Consider the following 13,652-nt stretch of genomic DNA (forward strand, 5'->3'; position numbering starts at 1 on the left):
AGTGTCGCATTCCTTGTGTCCAGCCAATCATGACCAATAGACAACGCCAGAAGCGTCTTACCTGGGCCAAGGAGAAAAAGACCTGGACTGTTGCTCAGTGGTCCAAAGTGGTGTTTTCAGATGAAAGTAAATTTTGCTTTTCATTTGGAAATCAAGGTCCCAGAGTCTGGAGGAAGAGTGGAGAGAGACACAATACAAGCTGCTTGAGGTCTAGTATGAAGTTTCCACAATCAACGATGGTTTGGGGAACCATGTCATCTGCTGGTGTAGGTCCACTGTGTTTTATAAAGACCAAAGTTAGCGCAGCCATCTACCAGGAAATTTTAGAGCACTTCATGCTTCCCTCTGCCGACAAGTTTTTTGGTTTTTGGAGATGGAAATTTCATTCTCCAGCAGGACTTGGCACCTGTCCACACTGCCAAAAGTACCAATACCTGGTTTAAAAACAACAGTATCACTGTGCTTGATTGGCCAGCAAACTCGCCTGACCTTAATCCCATAGAGAATCTATGGGGTATTGTTAAGAGGAAGATGAGAGACACCAGATCCATTTACTGAATATACATTTCAGTAGGCCAACATTTCGGATTTTAAAATAATTTTTCAAGCTGTTATAAAGTATTCTAATTTACTGAGATAATGACTTTTGTGTTTTCATTGGCTGTAAGCCATAATCATTAACATAAATAAACACTTGAAATAGATCACTCTGTTTGTAATGACTCTATATAATATGAGTTTCACTTTTTGTATTGAAGAACTGAAATAAATTAACTTTTTAATGATATTCCATTTTTGTGAGCAACACCTGTATTTGTCCACAATTAAGCTTGAGGAAGCGAGAGAATGAGGAGGATATGGAAAGGGGACGTCTGGGCCAGAGAGGTAGTTCTGAGTGTCATCAACATATAGGTGGTACTGGAAGTCATGGGACTTTGAGTTATCCCAGACCAAGTATAAATGGAGAAGAGTAGGGGTCCTAGGACAGAGCGTTCAGGGACTCCAACAGAGAGAGTGTGGGAGTAGGAGACGCTAAATGTGTGGTTGGAAAGGTATGAGGAGATCCAGGATAGGGCAAGGTTTTTGACGCCAAAAGAAGAGCGGATCTGTAGTAGGAGGCAATGGTCAGCTGTCGAAGGCAGAGGACAGGTCAAGAAGGAGGAGTTTAAAGAATTGTCTGTTAGCTTTGGCTGTAAGTCGTTAGTAATTTTGGTCAGGGCAGTTTCGGTGGAATGGTGGGGGGCGGAAGCCACATTGTAGGTTGTCGAAGAGCGAGTTAGATGAAAGGTGGCAGGAAAGTTCAGCGTGGACATTCTGCTCAAGGAGTTTTGAAGCAAATGGGAGCAGCGACAGCTGGATAGGCGTGAATGTGACATGTTTGAAAGCAGAAGGGGAAGGTACCAGTAGTTAGTGATAGGTTAGGTTAGGTTAGTGACAGTTCAAACTGCCTATAAGGCTGCGTGCTCACAATCAGTAATACTAGCATTCTGGGTGCAGCTAATTTTTGCTGCTTCCAAAACGGCGCATTGTACAGTGTAAGCACAATGGATGGGATTAATAGAAATCCCGTGCTCACGGAGCTTTTTTACGATGCGTAAAATCACCTGCGGTGCCGGTTTTCGAGCAGCAGCATGTCCATTTTTCTTGTGGGAACGCTCAGTCTTCTGTGCTGAATTTCCTCATAGACTTGCATTAGATGCAGTAAATCCGCAGTTTAAAAAAAGTAAATGCTTTTGCACAGGTATTTTTATCCTGGTTTTAATAAGAAGTAAATAATTTAAAAAAATGACTTGGGCTCCCCCCTATGTTTGATAACCAGCCAATGTAAAGTAAACAGTTGCAGGCTTATATTATCAGACTGGGAAGGTCCCTGGTTCCTGTGGACTACTTTTCTGGACTGCTGGGAAGTTCTCTGGTCCCTTTCTGGACTACTTATGATTCGTTGGATTTCTTCAGACCTGCATTTTTTTTTCAATAAATTGGTGAACAAGGGAAAGTGTGGGGAAGTCTTTATTCAAATAAAGTGTTTTTTTTTCTGTTTGTGTTTTTATTCTTGATTACTGGGCTAGTAATGGAGGTGTCTGATAGACACCTCTCCATTACTAACCCCAGGGGTTGATGGTAGCTGTGGTTTTTGGGAAATCACAGCTGTCATCAACCCCAACTGCTATTACCCCAATTGCCACCACACCAGGGCAATTGGGAAAAGCCTGGCAAGTGCCAGAATTGGCGCATCCCTAATGTGATGCGCAAATTCTGGCGTGGCTGCGGGCTTGTTTTTTTAGGTTGAGACGGGCCCAATAACCAGGGACGTTCTCAGCCTGAATAATATAAGCCCGTAGCTGTCTGCTTTACCTTGGCTGGTTATCAAAAATAGGGGTGTGTTTTTTTTTTTTTTTTTTTAATTATTTGTTTAATCCATATACAGTAAACTACACACGCACGGCACTAATCATAAATTTCACTGATGTCTATCTACAGTGGTTACAGAAAGTATTCAGATCCCTTTCAATTTTTCACTCTGTTTCATTACAGCCATTTGGTAAATTCTAAAAAGATCATTTTTTTTTCTCATTAAAGTACACTCTGCACCCCATCTTGACTGAAAAAAAACAGAAATGTAGAAATTTTTGCAAATGTATTAAAAAAGAAAAACTGAAATATCACAAGGTCATAAGTATTCAGACCCTTTGCTCAGTATTGAGTAAAAGCACCCTTTTGAGCTAGTACAGCCATGAGTCTTCTTGGGAATGATGCAACAAGTTTTTCACACCTGGATTTGGGGATCCTCTGCCATTCTTCCTTGCAGATCCTCTCCAGTTCCGTCAGGTTGGATGGTGAACGTTGGTGGACAGCCATTTTCAGGTCTCTCCAGAGATGCTCAATTGGGTTTAGGTCAGGGCTCTGGCTGGGCCAGTCAAGAATGGTCACAGAGTTGTACTGAAGCCACTCCTGTGTTATTTTAGCTGTGTGCTTAGGGTCATTGTCTTGTTGGAAGGTGAACCTTCGGCCAAGTCTGAGGTCCAGAGCACTCTGGAAGAGATTTTCATCCAGGATATCTCTGTACTTGGCCGCATTCTTGTTTCCTTCAATTGCAACCAGTCGTCCTGTCCCTGCAGCTGAAAAATACCCCCAGAGTATGATGCTGCCACCACCATGTTTCACTGTTGGGATTGTATTGGGCAGGTGATGAGCAGTGCCTGGTTTTCTCCACATATACCGCTTAGAATTATCACCAAAAAGTTCTATCTTCGTCTCATCAGACCAGAGAATCTTATTTCTCAGTCTGGGAGTCCTTCTTGTGTTTTTGAGCAAACTCTATGTGGGCTTTCATATGTCTTGCACTGAGGAGAGGCTTCCGTCGGGCCACCCTGCCATAAAGGCCTGACTGGTGGAGGGCTGCAGTGATAGTTGACTTTGTGAAACTTTCTCCCATCTCCCTACTGCATCTCTGGAGCTCAGCGACAGTGTTCTTGGGGTTCTTCTTTACCTCTCTCACCAAGGCTCTTCTCCCATGATTGCTTAGTTTGGCTGGATGGCCAGGTCTAGGAAGACTTCTGTTGGTCCCAAACTTCTTCCATTTAAGGATTATGGAGGCCACTGTGCTCTTAGGAACCTTGAGTAATGCAGAAATTCTTTTGTAACCATGGTCAGATCTGTGCCTTGCCACAATTCTCTCTCTGAGCTCCTTGGGCAGTTCCTTGTGAGCTCATGATTCTCATTTGGTCTGACGTGCACTGTGAGCTGTGAGGTCTTATATAGACAGGTGTGTGCCTTTCCAAATCAAGTCCTATCAGTTTAATTAAACACAGCTGGACTCCAATGAAGGAGTAGAACCATCTCAAGGAGGATCACAAGGAAATGGACAGCATGTGACCTAAATATGAGTGTCTGAGCAAAGGGTCTGAATAGTTATGACCATGTGATATTTCAGTTTTTCTTTTTTAATAAATTTACAAACATTTCTACATTTCTGTTTTTTTTTTCAATCAAGATGGGGTGCTGAGTGTACTTTAATGAGAAAAAAATGAACTTTTTAGAATTTACCAAATGGCTGCAATGAAACCAAGAGTGAAAAATTGAAAGGGGTCTGAATACTTTCCGTACCCACTGTATATCTTTGCAAAGCATACCAAAGAGAGAGAAAAATGCAAGTGAGCTGAGGTACGGGATTTATACAGAAATTCAGGCCTGAACAAACGCTGATTGTGGGAACGTACCCTAGGCTTCTTCTATATAGTTTTTAGGGTATATTCACACTAGGCGTTTTTTCAGCTTTTTTTTTCATCAAAACCTGATCTCTTGTCAGGAAAGAAGCTGCGTCAAAAACGTAGGTTTTGGTGCGTTTTTGAGGATTCCGAAGTTCAGCTTTGCTTCCACCACAGAAGCATGAACACAGGTCACCAATGCAAGACATGTGAAACCATATTAACCAGAATTTCAAATGTAACAGTGGGGGGAGGTGAATTATTCAGGAATAGTGTACCTAATACAATGGCAGTGTATTGAGTTTGTAGGATACTATTTACTTTCACACTAAGGTCTGCCATTAAGTTGCTCCAGAATTGTTCAATTTCACACCTCTGTGGGCCACAGGTATAGTTCAATCTCACACCTAGCTCAGCCAATGTTTACATTGTACAGATCACTAATTTAATTAAACTGTCCTAATCCAAACTGCCATCTCAGGTGACCAAGACAAGATGGTAAAATCACAGAAATAAATAGTTTCACATACTGCTGTACTTTTCTTTTTTTCCCTAAAAACGCAGCAAAACCTGATAGCTATGTTCACACTATTAGTTTTTTTTTGTGTGTTTTTCATAACCCATTACTTTCAATAAGTGAAAAAACACTGAAAAAACGCAGCAAAAACGCTGAAAGAATGACATGCTCTATTGTGCAAAAAACCATGCAAAGCACAAAATACTGATGACACAAATACCAATGTGTGCGTGAGATTTCTGAAATCTCATAGACTTTGCTGGTACTTTAAATTGCAGCTGAAAATTTGCATAAATAATCGCATTAAATAAAAAGCTGAAAAAAACACCTAGTGTGAACTTGGCCTTACACTAGTTTACAGGTTGATCATAATTGCCCACTCTGAACCTGTTTTAATGTAGAAATGTTGCAATATCTTGAACGGACACTAATCGGAAGGAGGGTGCTGATTTCCCCCCCCCCCTCCTTCCCCACCCCCATATGATATTGATGGCTTATCCTAATGGTAAGCCATCAATTTTTAATAACTGTATAACCTTTTTAAGGATAGGGTCAGACGTAGCGACCGTTAAGGTGCGGCCAATTCCTGACAGTCGCAGCAGCTGTCCAATATATTACGGGGAAATGCATGTAGATGGATTACTTATTCTCAATAGCTATGTGATGATTGTGCAAACTGTGCAGCTATTGACAATAAGTAATCAATTTATACATATTTCTTTAATATTTGACAGCGGCAACTGTAAGAAAGTGCAATCACCTTAGTTCTTCGGCAATCACTAGGTCTGACTCAAATTGACCAATTTTCTTTGATTGCTGAGAAACAAGCAAATCATTCTGATAAATGGTCAGGTTTAAATGGGCCTTTAATGGGGATATATTGTTTAGGGCCTTAGGCTGTATATTGATGCCTCACAAAATTAGAGGGCTAATTTCCCCATTCTACTTCTTATTGGAAACAGCCATAGGTAACACATAGGATGGTATGTTTATTTTAGCTATTGTCAATGAACAGGTCCACTTACACAATAATGCTTCCGTGAAGGGAAAAAAAATGAGAAAATTCAAGAATTGAAAAAATGTATTAATGTTTAATTTTTTGTTAGTGGTAGAAAATCTGAAAAATGTATTTCAATAGTGTTTGGTTTTCAACTTTTAAACAGGAGGAGCAGCTGCTAAAATTTGCCATGAAAACCTAGTGTACTGCTAGCTCGCAATAAATGTGGTCTGAATCTGCTCACGAGTGACTGTCACTCCTCCCCTCCCCTTCTGGGCGTCTTCAAAACGATAGGGAAGGATGAAATTTAGGATCAGCGCGCCGACACACATTTTGCTGGTGACTGCAATGTGATACACCTTTCAGTAGTCAGTATCACTCATGATAGAATTAGAATCATGGCTCTGCAGGCTGGATCTCGCATAATAGGATTAGATACACAGCTTAGCGGAATGTACGAAAAAAGGAAAAGAGCTTAACAAAATTATAAGCACACCTGTATATAATACAACAATTTTTATTCAATACTATATTAAAAATAATTAAAACCAAGCAGGGGCGTACATAGGAATCATGGGGCCCCATAGCAGAAGCTCTAATTGGGCGCCCCCCCCAAAAAAAGAAAATGTAAATAATAGTCGGGGTCACCAAAGATCAGATCTCACAACTTTCCATCCTTTACATAGTAATTTTCCTCCTGCTGACGTCCTAGATCTCTTTCATTGCCCCATAAAGTGTGATGCCAATAAAAGGGCCCCCCAAACACAGTATGATACCCCCATGGTGAATTCCTCCACATACGCAGTATAATGACCCTACTATACCCCACCTCAACTCCCAGGGCAAAGTATGCTGACCCCAACACAGTATGATCCTCCAACTGTGAGCCTCTAGAGCTAGAGAGTATGGTACATAATAAGGGAGGGTGTTATACATAATAAAAGAGGAAACTATATAACTAAGGATGGCGCTATACATAATAAGTGAGTACACTATATATTAAGGGACTGTGCTATACATAAGGCTACATTCCCGCATCTGTGTGCAGTGTCGGTGTGCTGCCCTGTTTTACAACGCATTGAGCATGTCCTATTCTAATCCTCAAAATCGGATCAGAACAGGACATTCTCTGACCCTCACAGATCTCATTCTCAGATCCGTGATTTTCATGGATGTGTGAATGGATCTATAAAACTGTACGAGTCCGTAGACTATCCTATAAAAAAAATCTGGCAGCACACGGACATTTCACACAAATGTGAGAATGCAGCCTAAGGGATTTTACAGATAACATTATCACTCCAAGTCATACAGTGCAGATATAGAATAATATTTACATCCAGGCACTTACCGCTGACGTCTCATCTGATCAGAGTCGGTTTCTGCTGCTTCTTCTCCATCTGGTCAGACCTTCATGTCGACATCTCCCAGCCACGACTTGTTTTGTCACGATGATGTCCAGCCTAGAAAATAACAAGGTCACATATTGTATGTATACATGTGTCTCCCCCGCTCTGCGTCCTCGAATACAGATATGTACCCCCCCCATTAATATACTAGTAGCCACTTAGTAATCAAAATATTAAGTGATAAGCAGCACTGTGCCCCCCATTAACTATAATCTACACCAGCCAATAATATAAATTATTCAGTCTCTGTGACTCTCCCCAATTAACTGTAAGGCTATCTGCTCACGGAAAATATACAAGGCTTTAGAGTACAAGCAAAGTGGCACCCTCATCATTGCTCTCTCCCAGCACCTCCGTCATTGCTCTCTCCCAGCACCCCCCGTCATTGCTCTCTCCCAGCACCCCCCGTCATTGCTCTCTCCCAGCACCCCCCGTCATTGCTCTCTCCCAGCCCCATTGCTCTTCCCAGACCCATCAACCCCATTATTCCTCTCCCCTGCCCCATCAACCCCATCATTGCTCTCCCCAGCACCATAATTTCTCTCCCCTGCCCATCAGCCCCATTATTGCTCTCCCCGGCCCCATTATTGCTCTCCCCGGCCCCATCAGCCCCATTATTGCTCTCCCCGGCCCCATCAGCCCCATTATTGCTCTCCCCGGCCCCATCCGCCCCATTATTGCTCTCCCCGGCCCCATCAGCCCCATTATTGCTCTTCCCGGCCCCATCATTCCTCTCCCCAGCCCCACCATTGCTCTCCCCCCACCTCCCCTCCCCAGCGTTTCAGTAAAAAAAAACAAAAAAAAAACTTACCTCAGATCGCTCCCCTGCAGCATCCTCGTGACGTCATCAAGCTGCGTGCTCCTGGGTCAGGGAGGAAGCCGAGGACGAACCCTCCAGCTCCGCTGCTATTCTCCTCCTGACGGCAGCAGAGCTCCAGGGATCGCCCACTGACCGCCACGTGCAGGGAGCAGCTGCACCATGCGGGCTCCTTGGTGCAGCTGCATGATGGGGACCCGGCGCAGCTGCATCGGCGGCGGTATGTCCACCCCTGGACTGCTATGGGGCCCCCCCCGGCTCATGGGCCCCATAGCAGTCGCGTGGCCTGCTGCCATTGGCGGTACGCCACGGAAACCAAACCATTGCCCATAACAGCTGCATTATATCAATGAACATATATACTGGTAGAAAGGGTGCAGTTGGAGGCAAGCCCCACACGTATCGCTGCTGTATGGCCGCTTCCTCAGGGGAACAATTTGCCTCCACCTGCATCCTTTTTACCTTGGTACTTGGATTCCATATTATGGGACCTCATTTGAGTAACTCTTTATATTGGTCAGCTACACATTTTTTTTAGTATTATCTTATTTTCTTGGTGTACTATTCTTATTTATTTTTTGTATATATTACCCTTGTTTTTTCAAGATTGATACTATATGCAACATATTGGTTGTATTTCTCTTTCCTGAACATGGACTCTTTCAGACTATATGCTTTTGGGTATGGTTATATTCTAGGTTTCACTTTCAGGACCCATTTTTTGTGGGCTGTATATGTTCATTGCTATAATGTAGCTGTTATGAGCAATTGTTTGCTTTTAATTGTTTTTAATCTGGTATTGAATACAAATTATTGTATTTTATATACAGGTGTGCTTATCGATTTGTTAAGCTCTCTTCCTTTTTTTGTGTATTCTATATTCCTTATTGATTTAGCACCCTTTCAGATCTTTGCTGTACATCTACTTTATTATCTCAGCAGACTGTATCATACATTATAGTGTTAAGACAGGGCTGTGGAGTCAGAGTCAGTATAAAATGGACCGACTCCAACTCCTAAAATATATAATAAATTGGGTACAGTAGTTCAATGCAGTTTGTGGGGAATATGTTTTTCATAGGAATTTGGGAAAGTTATGAAATGTCCTATAAATGTCTGTCCTAGTCCTCATCTAAGGGTCTGGACTTTTAGCTGAGATGAATCTGTGCTACAGTAAATTTATCACTTAAACATGAGCCATGTCTGAAGGAGTCGGAGGTTTGGCTTACCGACTCCACAGCCCTGGTTAGATACACATCTTAACAGACAATTCCTTTTATCTTAGCAGAGCTGTTATGTCATTGTGGCTGCTATATTCATAACATAGTAATGACCATTAAGCACATGTCCGGGCACCAGCGCTGTGGTGGTGATTTTATCCACTGACCAGTACCTGGTGTAGCTTTGCAGAGGCAGCCGTAAAGCCTAATTCAGACATCCTTGCATCATGAATGAGGCTTTACACAAACTGAGCAGAGCTGAGTCCGTGTTGCGATCACAGCAGTGTTACAATTACTGTGCAGGGATAATGGTGGTGAGCACAGGTCGGGGAGCCTGGCATTATACTACTAATTCCTGGCTACCTACCTGTTCTCACCACTAGAAGAAGTCACTGCCACAGCCTTCCGTTCACTGCTCAGATGAGGACTGTGGAGGTAGCTCCTGCCAGTGATGAGAACAGGCAGTAGCCTTAAAAATAACAAGGTAGTGAACACCACCAGTAGGGGGAGCAGCTTCTGAAGTTTGCCATGAAAACCTAGTGTACTGCTAGCTCACATTACGACTGCAGTAAATGTGGCGGGATCTACTCCGTGTGTCTGGTGTCACTCTTCACGACTCCCCTTGTGGGTGTCTGCAAATGGGAGAATGAAGTTTCGGATCACAGTGTGGAGCCATTTTGTTGGAGACTGCAAAGTGATACAGAGATGTGGACAGTGTCACTGAGGATGGCTGGGAGCTCTGATACTGTTAGTGGCTTTGTGCTGCTAAATGTATAACACATGATAGGATTGGATCCATCTTACCACTGCTGCCCTTGTGCGCCTCTCACAGTCCGCTGCTGAACACTGCGGGGGTGGTGATGCGGGAATTGTAGCTCAGAAAAAAAAAAAATGGAAACATTTTAAAACACTATATTTTATTTTGTTGTAAACAAAAAGTAAATTGTACAATAATTATAAATACCAAAATAAAAATTGTGATACATTCCCTTTTAAGGCCACGTTCACACATTCAGTATTTGATCAGTACTTTACATCAGTATGTGTAAGATAAAACCAGGAGTGGGTGATAATACAGAAGTGGTGACGTGTTTCTATTATACTTTTCCTCTGATTGTTCCTCTCCTGGTTTTGGCTTATAAATACTGAACGTGTGAACGTGGCCTAAAAGGGTCTTCTGGGCTCTAAGCAAATTTGTGCATTCACTCGATATGCCTGCAAGATACCAAATAGAACACTGATGGAAGCAAATGAGAATCTCATTGGCACGCAACCACATCCTATGGCAATCGCATACTGGTGGTCACGTGACTGCCCACTCTCTCTGGGAATACAGTGGAATCTTGATAATATGCTCATTGGACACTCACTATTCGGCAATATTCAATTGCGATCAGTGTAAATGAGCAACCTGCCCATTAATGGGAACTGATAGACTGCAATGATTTCTGATCATGGAGGTCGTCTGCCTTTGTCAGCCTCTAAATGTGCTACCCGTCTATATTTGCATTCAACAAAGATATGCCAATGTTGGTGACCTATTCCCATTCTCTGATCACCTAAAGCTGTGCATTAGGCCGAATCCTTGACTTTTATCTAAGGGAAAGACCATGTGATGAGAAATCAATTTGTTCTATGTAGCACTTTTGAGTGATAAATGTGCTTGCTATGCCCCCTCCCCCATCTCTGTTTGGCTAGATATACCCGGTGCTGTACCCATTGATAAAATCTATTCTGCTGCATTACTGTATCGCTTGCCTTTGGTCATTTTCTAGTTTATATTTGTGTTCTTCCTTTTGATTAGAGAAATTCAGCTGCTGAGGCGCTTGAGGCATCGGAATGTCATCCAGCTGGTGGATGTGTTATACAACGAAGAGAAGCAAAAAATATATCCTTTTTAAATAAGTTGTCATAGGCCAAAAATGACTGAAAGTGGTATGGTAATCCTGTATAGAGTTGTATGCCATGTAAGGAAACTTTCACATATTGTCAAAAACTCTGGCAACTCATGTGCTACACTTATGAACTGGCCCAAATATCTAAATCAAATATAAAAAGTGTATTTTTTATTGATGTGCTCAAATAAGAAGAAAGCAGAAGATGCAATAGAGAACTATACCCACCAAAGGAAGTGGCAGAAACAAATCCTTTAAGGCTATATGCCCACGCTGCGGAAATGAAGCAGAAATTTTCTGCTTCATTTCCGCATGTCCTCTCCCGGATAAACGCATGTGGAATTCTGCACGCGTTTATCGTGCGTTTTCCACATGTGGAATTGACTTGCGTTTTTTATTGCATTGCAAAGGCAATTCCGCTTGTGGAAACGCAAAATTAATGGACATGCTGCGGATTTTTGTACAAATCATAAACGCTGCGGAAAAATCCGTAGCATGGGCATTGAACTTGCGGAATTCCCTTGGGGACCATGGGGTGCGGATTACCAAGCGTTTCACAAGCGTTTACGCTGCGGAAATTCCACAGCATATACGCTTGAAAAACGCTACGTGGGCACACAGCCTAAAACCAATCCAGAGGGTACCAGAAAGCAGTGCTCAAAGCATGGTTAAGCCTGGCACCATACATGCATTGCTGGGGTCCTATTGCACCACGGTAGTTACATAATACACGGCGTCTGATTCATTTACCCCTCAGCACCCAAATTGTTAGTACTGACACGTGTTGACGTAAGAAGAGAGACTACTCCGCAAACACTTCATCGCTCATTTCTCTGTCTTCATCAAGTAACAGGTCTCAGTACTAACAATTTAGGTGCTGGGTATAGATCAGACATTTTATGTACTATATTCTCAGCAGGATCTTCATCAATGTATGTATGAAATTTCCGGTTTCATCATTTAATGGTTAATGCCTTTGGATCAGGAATTCTGTTTGTTTTTTTTTTTGTATTTTGTTTTGTTTAGTGATCCTTTATTGTATTTATTTTGTGGCTAGGTTAATAAAAATAAAATGTGTACTTTATATTTGTGTTATTTGGAATGTTTTCTAAGTGTATTGTAATCTTCTGACTTTTCTGGTGCAGAAGGTATTGATCAGTTACATTTTAATGAAGATACATTCAATGTTCGTTCAGGTTTGCACTTGTAATCAATTTTTGGTAACCCACTCAGAAGAGGTCAGAATGTGCTTTTCATCCTCGGATGGCACTTCCGCGTGACACGTCTTGCTCCTTTTTTTTCTAAGACCGCTTAGCTCACTGACCCATAGAGTTTCATTGAGTCATACACACGTCAGTTTTAAAGATGAATCCGTGTCTCCAGTTTGAGAGACTCCATGTTCTATTGTGGATCAGAGTCTGACATTTAAAGGCTATGTGGATCCTTCTAAAACAGATGACACTCGTTGTACTTCACACTTCTAGTTGAGTTTCATCTGGTTTTAACGGATACATTGTAAGGAGTCCTTGAATTAAAAAAAAAAAAAAAATCAGACTAGGATGACACTTGAGAAAAACAAAATCATTCTGCACCTCTCGGATAGTAATCCTCAGGCTAAGGGCACACTAATATCAAAAATAAATAAATAAATCGTCCAATTTTCATCCAGAAAACATGGTCAAATTTTCATCTGTTCATCTGTATTGTCATCCATATCCAATCCGTGTGCAGTCTGTTTCTGTGCAAGACCAAATATAATTCATGTATCTGTAAATATTGGATGCTATACAGTTAATCCATATGGGGTCTGATATTTTTAATTTTAAGTTTTTGTGCACCCATAGATTTGAATAGACAAATATCATCCAAGATATGGAACAGACTACACTAGTGCATGCTACAAGTTTTTTCAGACGGACAATCTGTCCATTGAAAAAAAGAAACTAATAAACAGTCATCTGAACAGCCCCATTGATTACCATTGATCCGAATGAATGTAACCTTAGGGTGAGACTACACACAGACTTAATAACCAGACAACTATAAACATGAATACATGTACACGTGGAAGAGCTTTTTTTTTTATCCCCTTTACCCCCCACCCCCTCCCCAAGTTTGTTTGCACTTTCATTACCAGGCTAAATTTTTCAATTCTGACCACTGTCACTTTATGAGGTAATAACTCTGGAACCCTTCAACGGATCCCCCTGATTCTGAGATTGTTTTTCGTGACATATTGTACTTCGTGATAGTGGTAAAATTTCTTCGATATCACTTGCGCTTATTTGTGAAAAAAAAAAAAAGATTTGGCAAAAAATTTAACATTTTGAAATTTTCAAACTTTTCATTTTTATGCCCTTAAATGAGAGAGTTATGTTACACAAAATGGTTAATAAATAACATTAACCATATGTTTACTTTACATCAGCACAATTTTTGAAACCTGATTATTTTTTTTTTGTTAGGAAGTTAGAAGGGTTAAAAGTTTACCAGAGATTTCTTCTATTTTTTTCCAACAAAATGTACAAAACCATTTTTTTCAGGGAAAACATCACATTTTAAGTGACTTTGAGGGGTATATATGACAGA

General features: G+C 41.5%; 1 protein-coding gene across 1 annotated transcript in view; it reads left to right on the forward strand.

The window, feature by feature from the left end:
• Positions 1–13,652, forward strand: part of STK11 (serine/threonine kinase 11) — a 118,595-nt gene that overhangs the window by 30,939 nt on the left and 74,004 nt on the right. The window contains exon 2 of the mRNA XM_073686017.1: positions 10,973–11,056. Within this exon, the coding sequence (XP_073542118.1) occupies positions 10,973–11,056 (84 nt within the window). The remainder of the gene's footprint in view (positions 1–10,972; positions 11,057–13,652) is intronic.

Source organism: Phyllobates terribilis, unplaced genomic scaffold (genome assembly GCF_046119375.1).
Source record: "Phyllobates terribilis strain yellow unplaced genomic scaffold, ASM4611937v1 Scaffold_1__5_contigs__length_1240528914, whole genome shotgun sequence".
Lineage (NCBI taxonomy): Eukaryota > Metazoa > Chordata > Amphibia > Anura > Dendrobatidae > Phyllobates > Phyllobates terribilis.